A 13,554-nucleotide genomic window follows, 5' to 3' on the forward strand; every position below is an offset into this window, starting at 1 on the left:
AGGATTATGGTGGGCCTCTGTTTTGCTGTTTGTCTCTTAATTTCATTTCTTTCACTCAAGTCATGAGTATGTCCTGTGATGTGATCACAAGGCATGAAGCTGAATTGAGAATGTGCCCTTCTGGTGCCAAATATTCAAATCAGCTGTTTCTAGTTCCAGAGATTTGAAATTCCTTGTTCTTATTTGAAAAGGGATTGAAGTCCTTAGCCCTGAGACTAAAGAGACAGCAGGTCATTTCTGTATATCACAGGAAAAGGATGTAATCTCTACACTTTGTACATTTAGGCAAACTTTCTTTCCTCTCTCCCAAATTTGTAATATTGCTAAGCAATCATTCCAATGTACATGGACTTTAAGCTTTAGTTGGTTTTCTTCTATTCCCCAGATCCTCCCTTTTAGAAAAATGAGAGAAGAGAGAGAGGTAAATGTATGCAAATGTTAAACTCCATCTTTAAATTCATAAGAGTGTGAGGGAATAAATAGTCTTTTTCAATCGAAAGATGGGAAATTTACATCTTCACATCCCTAGTGAGTGACTACAAATGAGGAAGTTTTAGCTCTTTCAGACAAGGGCAGGTTTGTGCATGAAGAAAACAAAATACATCAGCTTCCTCTTAGCAAACTAGGAAAAGAAAGTGGCTTTAATAATTTGGTTGCTTCCTGTTTCTAGCATGCTGCCAATCACACAGCTGCTTATGGAGCTTCTGAACATGGCTCAGAACAAGAGCTCTTCCCTCTCCGATGCACCTACTTGCCAGCCAAGCATTCCCTTCCCAGGCCATGGCCACAAACATCTTCACTATTCCTACAACACAGTGGGTTGAGGGGTTGGGAAGATGGTAAATGGATAAGAGCACTTGCTTGCTTTGGAAACATATGAACATGAGCTTGAATTCCAGCATCCTTATGGAGGGCTAAGTATATTGCCTGTGCTTGCAACTCCACAGGTGTGGAAGACAGACAGGGCTTGCTGGCCATCAATCTGATCCCAGGTTCAGTGAGAGACACTGTCTTTAGGAAATAAAAGGGGGAAAAGCCCAGGACACCTGAGATTACCCTTTGTCCTCTGCATGTATGTATGTTCATATGTTCATGCAATGCCCCAATGTGCGTAAAACACAAACATATACCATTGTCACACACATACCTGTACACACAAAAATATTAAAATGCATATTGTCTCATTATTGATTTATTTAATGATTTTACTTCAAAAATTCTATCAATGACTTGCAGATGAAGCCTAGATTTTTGAGTCAGTCCCCAATCTTCAGGCAAAATTGTTTTCCATGTGCAATTTTAGAAAGCTACCAGCCCCTGCTTGAAGTCTGTTTTGAGCATGGACAAGTTTCTACCATGGCTGGAGAGAAACCCGTGAACTGAATCTTGTCTCTGGCCCTTGACACCTGTGTTTTACTCACAAGCTATCCATCTACTGTGGGGTGTGGTTTTCCCACCTGCAAAGTCAGAGGGTTATTGCTTGAAGTCACAGTTTGCTTTAAGGATAGCATAAGAATATGGTGTTTACAACAGAGAGCAGTGACTGCCCAGAATTACCTGGCGTCACAGCTGGGGAATACAGGACTACTCTACCTCACTAGACTCCAGATCTAGAAAATCAATACACTGTGAAAATGACTTTGACCTGAAATAATCACTCAGTTCATAGCCAGGAAACTGAACTCTAACAGCAGTGCTTTGCATGAGAGACTAAGTCTGCCTTGTTCTTGGAACTCTTGTCTGAGCAGGAGTTAAAGGTAGGAAACAGGAATGATGCTGGTATGAGCTCTGCTTTCTGATGGCCCACAGGCTGATCTGTGCAAAACCAAGCTTCATTTTCCCAAGTTTCCCAAGTTTCTAACAAAGCTTGTTTAATATATATATATTTGGTTTATCGAGACAGGGTTTCTCTGTGAGCTTTGGAGCCTATCCTGGCACTCACACTGGAGACCAGGCTGGCCTCGAACTCACAGAGATCCACCTGCATCTGCCTCCCAAGTGCTGGGATTAAAGGCATGTGCCACCAATGCCCGGCTCATATATATTTTAATGACAGCTTATTTGTATATAATAAGTGACACACATATGTGTGTGAGTGTGTGTTCCTGTGTGTGCCAAACACAATATTTCTGAGTTAAAGTCAGGCCTCTTTCTATTCCAGAACATGAACTTTATTAAAACTGTTTAGGTTATTTTCTAAGCCTTCTGTGAACAGATTCACAAATATAAAGACCTAGATAAAAGCAGACAGTGTTTTTGACTTTTAAAATATTCTGGCTATTTCAGATAATTTCCTCTTTATCTAATGGATTCATAGTATTCAAACATCAAGAAGCCACATTCAATTAATTCATTCAGGCTTCCTATTGCAGGTAATTTTTGAGGATTCAGGAGGCATGGGTCACATTACTGAGTGGTATCAGACTCTAAAAAAGTACTGGGTTTCTGAACTGTTAGAAGAATTTCTTTAAATCTAATCTTCAACTGTCTAGTTTTCATTTCTAAGCTTTTATGATGTTCTCCTTCCCAGTTAGTGTCTGCTTTCCCCCTTAACTTCAAACAGAGTCACAGCTGTAAATCTTTTGAAATGGGTCCATGAGGCTTGTGTAGGTGTTCCAGTCAGGCCTCAGGGAGCTGCCTAAGAAATATCCTTCTCCATCTGGTCTTTCTTTCCCTTCCCCTTCCTCCCCACAATCCTGTTTAAATACACATCCATGTGTGTGCATGAGCATGTGTGTGTGTCATGTGTACTTTTGTGTATGCATATGTGTATGTGTATACATGCTTGTAGGCATGTTTATTCAAATATGTAATGTGTGCTTGTGTGTGTGAATGCATGTGAGTATAATGTGTATTTATGTTTATATGTGGGTATTGTGTGTTGCCTGTAATTCTCCCTACAGTAGATTTGTCATTATTAGAGTTCCAGTTTCTGTTTTTGTATAAGCCAAATTTATAATTAAGAAGGGAAATTTAACTTGAAAAGCCAATCTTATCAGATACCACAGTGAAACAAATTTGCCCAGAGTTATCTGGCATATTTGACCCATTTTATCCTTTTCTTAATGTTATTTTGACCTAAGTACTCAGAAGTGGCTCCCTGTTCCCTTGGCCTGCCCACAGGGAAATCAGTGAGCACTTTACCTTAGCTCCCACACCGCAGTGTGTGTCAGATTAGTATTAAACAGCCACTCTCAGGAGGAAATCCAGCAGGCCCATTGAGTTACTCTGAAGTAGCTTGGGGTTTATCTGAAATCTTAACATGGAAAAGGGGCCTATCTGGACCCAAACAGCTTGAAAAGAGATCTTGATATGAAAACCCAACTAATGGATTCTTCACTAGGAAGACAATTTGGGGTTTCTTATCACTCAGATGGAAGGCCCCAGTGAGGCGTGGATAACAGTACAGGAAGCAGGCATGGGGTGTGAGGGACACTGGGAAATTTTAATGTAATTTATAAAAGGCTTCATTGCCATAACAGAACCACTTGAACAGGATGTTATTTCGTGCTTGGGGGCAAAATCTGTTTAGATCTTCACTTCTAATAGCATATCACAGACACTGTAATTGTGAAATAACTTTCTCAAAATAACTTGGTGCAGGGATAGAGAGAAAAGATCAGTGAAATTAATTCTTGGCAAATTTGTCTCAAATGCAATTTGAGGGACTTTATTTTATTTTTCCAGAGGCACATTTATTAGACAGCGGCATTTAGCAGAGAGTGTATCCCCTTAGGAAGTAATTTTTGCTTAGTACAAACTAAGATTTGCCTGGTGTACTAAATCACTCCAACTAGACAAAAGTTCTCACAGGTTCTGGGGAAAGTGACCTGGTATATCTGGGATAAGGCAATGAGTACAGAGGCTTCATTCATATTTAGCTAAGAGGAGAGGTGTTGCTGAAGTTTCTTTCCAGCCTGGTCCCACATCTGATTGTCCTCAAATAAACACAGGAATGCTATATTAATTATAAAACTGTTGGTCTTTTGCTAGGGCTTCTTATTGGCTCCCTCTGTCTTAATTATTAACCCATTTCTATTAATCTGAGTATATCCACGTGGTCTTACCAGAGAAGGGTCCTGACCTGTTAACTTCTTTCTCTTCTACATGGCATCTCTTCCAGACACCTCTCTGCCTGTCTCCCTAGCATTCTCCTTCTCTCCTAGCCCAACCTATCTCCCTGTCCAATCAGCATTTATTTGTCATCCAATAAAAGAATCATATATACAGAAAAACATCACCCATCAGAGATGCTTTTAGTGGCAAATCTCTCAGGGTGGAGAGAGTGATCTAGGGTTGAATGCAATGCTCTAATTGACATTTTTATCATTAATGGATCTAAACAGAAAACATTACTAAAGGAAATCTCTTTTCTAATCCACCACTTGGGAAAACATATGCCAAGCTTAAAAAAAAGGCATGGGGCATCTGATGGGCAAGAAGCCATTCCAGACAGAGTATGACAGTAACTTGTAGTTGCGATCAGCAGTTTTCCTAAGATGGTTTTCTGTTTCTTATGGTCCTAAGTTCCTGCAGTAGACGACATGTCTCTTTCGGGACAGTGGGCTCTGGGTTCATCTTTCATTGTGTCTGCATTCATGGCTTTGTCACTATTTCAATACAAGTTTAAGTGACCACTGAACCCCAGACCTAGCAAAACCAAAGGTGCAGAAAGGTTTGCTTCATATAAAAAGAGCAACTATTGTGACAGAGATCTCTAAGTATCTAGGTCCTATAATGCAGGCAACCTATGATCTCAGCACATTGCTGTGAGCAAGTGATTATAACCCTTCTGTTATCTCTTTAGAACATGGGGTTTGAGTGAGTATCCAAAATGGCAGCTACCACTGTTCCTTTTTCAGGTCAAGGCTTCTCTCTATACTTAATCTGTCTTCCTCAGCAGTGGGTTTTAGCTCCTTCTGTAGTTAAATGAGCCCAGTTCTATTGTAATCTGTGATCTCATGCAGAATATAGAGATTCTACAAGCTAGCTTTTTTCTTCCTTGCCAGCAGGTATTGCCAAGAGACAAAAGTTACATGGTTTCAAATTTCTCAGACTGAAGGAAGATCTTTCATCAGCCAATGGAGACCTATATATTCCTAGATAACACAGATGCCTGATCACACACATGTAAAGGACAAAATCAAACTTATAAAGAGAAATTAGTCCATTCTGATTATCAAGAAATGAAAGATTTGGGTGTGATTATCTATTTGTTGTTTTCTCCCTAGACAGGTCGATATAAACACAATTTCTCTAATCTAGGTTCTCACTCCAGAAATGAGTATGGAAAAGTATTTCTAGGTGACACTAACAAATCAGCACTGGTGCTTGTGAAATAGATACATTGTTGTCTAGAATGGGCCTTGGTTCTCAGCAAGTTCCAGACAAGGGTACAGATGTCTAGACTGTAAATAAGACATACTGGCTTGCTTTGTACAGAGCCGATGCACTTCTAGTTACATTGTGTGCAGTTCTCAGTTAAGTGACTGGAGTCCTAATAGCACAGAGCCTTTTCTTAAGCTTTTGTTAACCTGAGACTTTGCACAATGCTTTTCCCAAGACTCTTGGACTGTTTATAATTACAACATTGAACTGTTAAGAAGCCAGGATTCCTGTTACATAAAGGAATTAGCAGACAACTGTGTCACTTTGAAGTCCCACTAGATAAATACAGGTGTAGTGGGTATGGGAGAGAAGGAGAAACAGAAAGCAGAGGATTCCAATGGCCTCATTTGACACACCTGACATGTCAACAGGTCCCCAATGTCCTAATATAAGTAGTCACATCAGAGCAGAGCAGCTAGTAAGATTCCTGTACTGATAGACCAGATGGTCTTGCCTCCGGTGTTTCAGAAGTTTTTTAAATCTAATCTTAGCTGTGTAGTTTTCATTTCTAAGCTTTTATAATTCTTACCTTCCCAGTTAGTGTCTGCTTTTTCCCCCTTCACCTCAGAGTTACAGTTGTCAATCTTTTGAAACAGGTCCAGGAGGCTTGTATAGGTGTTCCAGTCAGGCCTCAGGAAGCTGCCTGAGAATTATCCTTCTCCATCTGGTCTCTCTTTCCCTTCTCCATCCTCCCCACAACACTATTATATCCATGTGTGAGCATGTATGTGTGTGTCATGTGTGTATTTGTGTATGCATATGAGTATGTGTGTACCTGTTTGTATGTATGTTTATTCAAGTATGTAATGTATGCTTGTGTGTGTCAATGCCTGGGAATGTCATATATAGGTGCATGGCTATATGTGTGTATTATGCATTCTGTATAATTTTCACTCCAGTAGATTTGTTACCATTAGAGTTCCAGTTTCTATTTTTGTATAAGAGCACATAATGTGTTTAACTCAGTCCACACCGGGGAAGCTTCCATTAAGTGACATTAAACAATAAAATTTTTAAGAGGTGATTGGTTAATATTTTAAGTGATAAAGGAGTATTTAAAACTAAAGGTGTGGCAAATTACATGTTCATAGAAAGTACTTAGGTAAAAGACTCAAATATTAAATATTAATGGCAAATGGAAGTTGCGTTTTGAAGATATCTCATCTGGTGAAGTTTCCAGGAAACATACAGGTGGAGCAACCCATCGGTGTGCAATGAAAAGATGAACTCATAAAAGTCTGCACAAGATATTAGTTCCTGACAGTATACAGTATGTGTAAATTTCTCACCCATGGAAGCATTCTCCCAGCCTCTGGGAATGTCTTGATAAAAGTCTAGTCTCAAGGAAGTTTGTTTGGTAGACCACCTCTTTCTTTAAGCTATATCATGACGATCTTCACATTGGCAAACAGCCTGACATGTGAGGAGGCTAAATATTGAATATTAATGTCAGTTTGGCTGCATTTGGCTTACAGATATTTTCCTGGAAGCAATTACATTCTCTGGAAGATTTGATTTAGTGATATTTCCTAATTTACTTAAAATATGCACTTGACATTTTAACTAAGCCTTAGTTTTAAATATAATTGACATTTTAAAATCACAAATAATGATTATACAATATATACATTGTATAATTCAGGAGTGCTCTTCTGTCTCATACACTAATTGCTCTCTCCTTATATGATCTCATGTAAACAGTGCCAGCTCTGGTTTTCTCCACACTCTCCGTTTTTCCTTGATTTTGTTGTTTCCATCCAGAATCAGCACTTCTGTCCTTCCAGATTCCCACACTGGTGTACCTTTCACAACCTGGATGGTAGTACAGTACAAAACAGTTTGCGTCCATTTCTACTGCTATTCATCTCAGTAATTTCTTGAAAAATGGAAAAAGAATAAACTTGTTCAATTCTGAAGTACATGCTTCTGCAGAATGAACATGTACCTGGAATAGAAAGATGTCACCAACAGTCATTCCTGCTTTAGTTTACAATCACTCATGTTGACAGGCATGAACTATCAGTCACCCAGATCGCTGCATGTGAGAGGAGAATTGGTTTCTCCCAAGTGGAAATATAAATGAGATCCCACAGCACAATAGTATCCTTCTACAAAAGACAGAGCAAACGGCATGTTTGGATTGACAAGAGCTATACTTTTTTTCTAAGAATGAAATTGATTTTTTCTCACTGTCCCCACAGATCCTCTTACCTGACCATTCTATCCCTGCCACTAGTTCACCTGGACATAAGCCCCGGTGCTTTCATAGTGTTGGCAAATTGGTTTTCTGCAGAGGGAGCTGTGGCATGGAATTTTGGGATGGGTGAAGAACTGTTCTCTCTTCTATGGCCAGCAAGTCACAGTGATGAGTTGCAGCATCTTTTGCAAAACTTGCTGGCAGGAGTCAAGGCATGAGCAAGGAAATGAACATATAGCTGGGTTCATAATGCAGTCAGTCTCCTCACAGTTGTTCCCAATGCCACTTTGGCTCTCTGAGGTGTTGCTATCTCTATCAGCCAGTGTTAATGTGTAGCAAAATGGGCTTTGGTAAAGAAAAATGAAGCAGTGAAAGTTGGCCAAATTTCTGTATTTTCTTGCTTATTCTCTTATCATGACAGAAATAATATGTCCCAATAATGAGCATGCAAAAATGTCTGATATAAAGAATTGGTTATAAGGGATACAATGAATGAAATATGTATTGAAAAGTTATAGATGATTGATTTCTAAATAAAACATTCTTAGTGTTTTGTTTCATTTATCATTTTGTAAGTTAATAAAATTTTGTTATTAATTATATGTTATGTGTTTCTACTGATTATTATATACTTTATGAATATGATTTAAAGGTATCTTTGAAACCTTTCCAACATATTTTTTATTAAGCCATTCAATATTTAGAAGATGGTAGTTTCATAGACTGAATGGAGTTTCAGTATGCCCCTCAATGATTGTTCTCCCTAGTTGTAAAGTCTTCCAAAGTCATAGTATACCGACATGGCAAGAATATTAACAGTGGAGATAAAAATATTTAAATATCACTTGAGGAAGTTTTGGGTAAACACCAAGGAGAACAATTAAGTTTTAAACATTGCTTATTTTAAATGTATTCATTTAACTTTAGTTAATTGATTGATTTGTGTGTGTGTGTGTGTGTGTGTGTGTGTGTGTGTGTGTGTGTGTGTGTGTATGTATGCCATGTATGTATGCCATGTATGTGCAGGTGTGCACAGAGGCTGAGAAAGGGCATGGATCCCCTCAAGCTATAATTACGGGTAGTGGTTGTACTGGGAGCTGAACTCAGGATGATTGCAAGAAGAGTGTGTCATGCTCTTCAATGCTGAAGACACCCCTCCAGCCTTGTTTATTTTTTGGAAACTGACAAACTGTTTTCCAAAGTGACTCAACCAGTTCATACTTTGACTAGAGATGAATGATAGTTTTCTGCCTTTTATCTTGTTTTTGCATCAGTGTTTTCTCTTTCAGTCACTCTGACAGCTCTGTCCTTATGTCTTCCTGGTTTACAAACCATTTCTCTAAGGTGGTAAGCAGTGACAAACACCATTAATCCCATCACTTGGGAACAGAGGCAGGCAGAACTCCCTTGAATTCCAGGCCAGCCTGGTCTACAGAGTTAGTGCCAGGACAGGCTCAAAAGCTACACAGAGAAACCCTGTATCAAAAAACAAACAAACAAACAAAAAAACCCAAAAACAAAAAACATTTTTCTAATGACTATAGTTTTCCTAACAGATTTTCAGAGTGGTCCTTTCTACTAGGTGATATGATCTGTGATGGTTAATCTTACTCATCAACCTGACAAATCTGGAAGGAGCAACTGTAGCCTTCACATTGGCTTTTGGTCATATCTTTGGAGCAATTTCTTGATTTCTGATTGATGTAGGAGGGTGTAGTCCACTGTGAGCAGTGCCACCCTTAGGGAGATGGGCATGGGCTGAAAGTGAGAATGGAAGCCAGTGTTCCTAGATAGTCTCTGCCCCAGTTCCTGCCTTCAAGTTCCTGTTTCAGCTCCTGTCATGGCTTCCCTTGATGGTAGAGCATGGCTTCTGAGCTCAATAAACCCTTTCTTCCCTAAGTTGTTTTTGGTCCTTGTTTTATCCACTGCAACAGAAAGCAACATAAGACATGATGCCTTGTGTATTTTGCCAATTTTCTAATTGCATTGCTTGTTTTTCCTTGTTGAATCTATTATATATTCTAGATAATATAGCTTGTCCAGTTAACTAACTTACAAATATCTTCTCAGGCTGCAGTATGTCTTTGATCCTCTTCACAGGGTCTTTCACAGAGAAAAGCTTTAAAGTTTTCTGAAATCCAATTTATGAACTTTCCCTCTGCTGGGAGATAAATGTGGTGGAAATCATAGGGACTCTTCTCATACTACAAGCCTTGTACTATTTTTAATAAAGTTTGCATAATTTTATATTTTGGGTTTCTACTTGTGGGTCATGATATTATAGAAGTATTATCTGGGTCTAGAGCAACCTTTGCCCATGGAGACTGAGTTGTTGACCTGCCCATTGACGACTTTTAAACTTTTAAAAGTAGAAGTCAGATGTATTCATGGAGTTCAATGTCATATTCCCTCTTTGATCCACTGATCATGGGTCAGCCCTTTTCCATATATCTCTGCCAGGTAGTTTCTACTTCCTTCCCTAAAAAAAGAAACCCTGAAAAGCCAGTAGCCCATGCCTTATTTTTTCCTTGTTTCTTTACCAAATTACATTTAGAATAATTATTTCTCTGTTTAATCAAAGCATTGCTGGTACCAGGCTGTTGGTTTTGTTCCATTTTCATGTATCCGTGTACATTTTCACATACAAATATGCATATTTGATCTTTAGATAAAATTAACCCGAAGAATTATTGCATAAAATTTCAGTCATCTCTAGTTTCTGGTGGAATGTTTGAGATCTCTTATGTATATCATAGGATCTGAAAATAAGGATGATTTGATACTTGTTTTCCTCTTTGTGTCCCTTTAATTACCTTTGTCTTATTGCTGAAGTTAATGCTTCAAGCTCTATATTGATAAGGAGTAGAGCTGCTGGACAGTGCTCTCCCCTTCCTCGGTTTATTGGGATTTCTTTTGAGTTTTCCTCCACTTAGATTAATGTTGGTGGTGGGTTTGTCATATACATTCTTTGTTATGTTGAAGTGTGCTCCCTCCAGACCTACTTTCTCTAAGACTCTTATGGAAGTATGTTAGATTATTATCAAAAACTTTTGCTGCATCTTTCAGAATGATTATGTGACTTTTTTTGTCTTTAAGTCCATTTATCCGATTTATCGAGCTCATTGATTTAACTAGGTTAAACCATCTGTGCATCTCCATGGTAAAGCCAACTTGGTCATGGTAGATGATCATTTTGGGATACACCTGTATCCAGTTTTTACTTATTTTCTTGAGAGTTTCACGTTTTCTCCTCTAGAAATATTGCCTTATAGTTTTGTTTTTGGTTCTGTCTTTACCTAGTTTTTGTATTATTGTGATACTAGAATGAAATTGGAAGTTCCCCTTTTATTGACCATCATAATAAAAGACTTGAGGAGAGTTGACTTTTGAAGTGTTTATGTGGGGCATATGCTCATATCTGGGTATACATGTTCATATCTGGGTACAACTGTTACACATGTACATGGATGTTAAAGGTTTAGGTGGGATGCCTTTCCCAATCATTCCCCACTTTACTTTATGAGAAATGATCGTTCACTGAACCTTGAGCTTATGGAGGTTGTCTGACTTACTGGCCAACAAGTTACAGGGATCTACCTATCCCCAGCCATGACACTGGAGTTACAGTGTACATAACTGCATTTACCCGGTGCTTGGCACTGAACTCAGTTCATGCTTGCACAGCAAGAACTTTGCATACTGAACTATCTCTTAGCCTGAGAGTTGATTTTTCTAAATGAAGCAAAATAATGCTTTAAAGGAGTCAACACAAAATAAGAATAACAAGAAAGAAGATTTGTGTGATCCATGATTTTATGATAATTCTCACTTGAATATGGACTCATTTTAAGCTTGTTAGTTCTGTCAACTTACTAAGCAATTATCATGCTGTTATTGGTAAAAGTAGATCATCTTGAGTCCAACCAGTCCATTGATTCTACAACCACCAGCAGCTGTATTGAGGTCACTAATAAATACTTCAAGCCACCAGAATCTCTCCTGCAGGGGATGCACATTTGCTCTGACTTCTGCATGATTTTCTAGTGTGCAAGCTATTATACTACATCATATGACAACAGATAATTCCCTTTAATTCTTATATTTAATGAAATCTGTTTGAGTATCCCTATGACCTTTGAAAAATCCATTGACTTTCAAAGTATTACACATATGTAGTCACTAGTTTAGTCTCCCTGAGCTCTCACCATGGCCATTAAAACTTTTAAAAATACTCAAACATAATAATGTCTCGAAAACATATCTTACAAACCAAAAGGTTTGTCTTGAAACAAAAATGATAAGATCAAAGACATGACTTCTGAGGCAGGTAACTGAGTTTTATAATGTGCAATGACAAGCACACAATGGAATAAATATAGGAACAAATAGCTGCTATGTTAGAGACATGTGCAGTCTAATGAGTAGGAATGGGGAGTGGACACATGCATGTGCAGGGTCTCCTGTCTAGTATGGTGTACATGGGTTTCATTGTGTGCTATGTAGTCTTTATACTCTCTGTTGAAGAAAATGGTGAACAATTATTCCACAAAGAATTTTCTCAAAAGCTATTTAGGTGAACACATTTTGGGCTTACTAGTATTTAATTTACATTAGCACCAAGCATGAGTATATTGGTTATCTAAATGTTTGATGACCTCACTTAGATAAAGGCAACATAGATAAGAATCATCAAAGCTGGGCATGGTGCCATACATGTAATCCCTGCACTCAGAAGCCCAAGCCAGAAGAAAGACCACTTCATGGCTAGCCTGATCTTCCTAATAATGCCTTTCTTAAACAAACAAAATATTATCAATGAACCCCAGTAAACCAGTTTGTCCCACAAATATGTGCATTTATGTTTAAGGGAAGGTTTTGTTTGACTGTTCATTTCTCTTCTAAATCTAGGCTGTCAGGATTCCAGCTGCCCTCCTCCATTGTGAGCACTGGGTCTCTCCTTACGCTCTGGTTCACCACGGATTTTGCAGTGAGCGCACAGGGTTTCAAGGCCATGTATGAAGGTAGGAAGCTGTTGCACTTGGCACATTTCATACCTTTCTTATAACCTAACATGTTGCTGTGAGATAATGGTATGGATGCAGAGATGTGTTGCATGGTGGAATTACTGGGCTGTTCTTTAATATTGATAAGACGATGCACCATTGTCTCTGTAATTTTCTAAGAACCCAGCAAAATAAAAAAGCTTAAGTTTTTATTTAGGGGTGTGAATGTATAAATCAGATTGTTTTGTTGACTGCAATGGTAACACCTGAGGGTTTTACATATAAATTGCTAAGTTTTAAAGTATTTGTTTTTAACATTAAAAAGTTTTATTAAAACTTGTGCTTGGCTATACAATTGCTAATCAGGGTGTAAGTCAAAAGTTTCATGTATGAGGAATTTTTGTCAATGCTGAAATTTTTAATTGAGAGATTAATTTGCCCTCACTCTGCTTTGATACTTGCAAAGCAGTGGAATTTCAGCTTTGTGTTTGGCTTCAGATTTGTTCTCAGATATTCTGTGATGTTGTTACTGTTTTTAAGGTGTCTTGGTATAATGTTCTAGAAGAAGAGTGTATTTTGATGAAGGAAATTATTTTCTCTGAGTTAGATTTGAGTTAATTGAACTGGGTGCTTGAAAGTATGAAGTCTCAGGGGTCTGATTTTGTTTGAATAGAGATTTTTATTTTTCTTTCATTTGTAACACAGATTTATCATTTGTAACATGAGTAAATGCTGATACCTATGAGTCAAGAAGTAAATTGTGGGTGGAGCCATTGATCACTGTCTCTTTAATGCACCTTGTTTGCTTTAAATGTGTCTCTGGTTTGCTTTAATACTGAGTATGTGTGACATGCATGTTCTTTGTGGAAGGTTCAAGCCTACACTTGGTTTGTGCAACTGAACTTAGTTACTATGCATTTGCCAGGTGGTAATGGGTAGACTTGACCCCTGTGGAGTTCTATAAAG

The 13,554-nt window shown here is 38.3% G+C and overlaps 1 protein-coding gene across 1 annotated transcript in view; it reads left to right on the top strand.

Annotated features, from left to right (window-relative positions):
- The window catches only part of Csmd1 (CUB and Sushi multiple domains 1), a 1,205,306-nt gene that overhangs the window by 171,014 nt on the left and 1,020,738 nt on the right, over nucleotides 1-13,554 (top strand). The window contains exon 3 of the mRNA XM_027388213.2: nucleotides 12,494-12,606. Coding sequence (XP_027244014.1) covers nucleotides 12,494-12,606 — 113 coding nt within the window. The remainder of the gene's footprint in view (nucleotides 1-12,493; nucleotides 12,607-13,554) is intronic.

This window comes from Cricetulus griseus, assembly GCF_003668045.3.
Source record: "Cricetulus griseus strain 17A/GY chromosome 1 unlocalized genomic scaffold, alternate assembly CriGri-PICRH-1.0 chr1_1, whole genome shotgun sequence".
In the NCBI taxonomy this organism is placed as follows: Eukaryota; Metazoa; Chordata; class Mammalia; order Rodentia; family Cricetidae; genus Cricetulus; species Cricetulus griseus.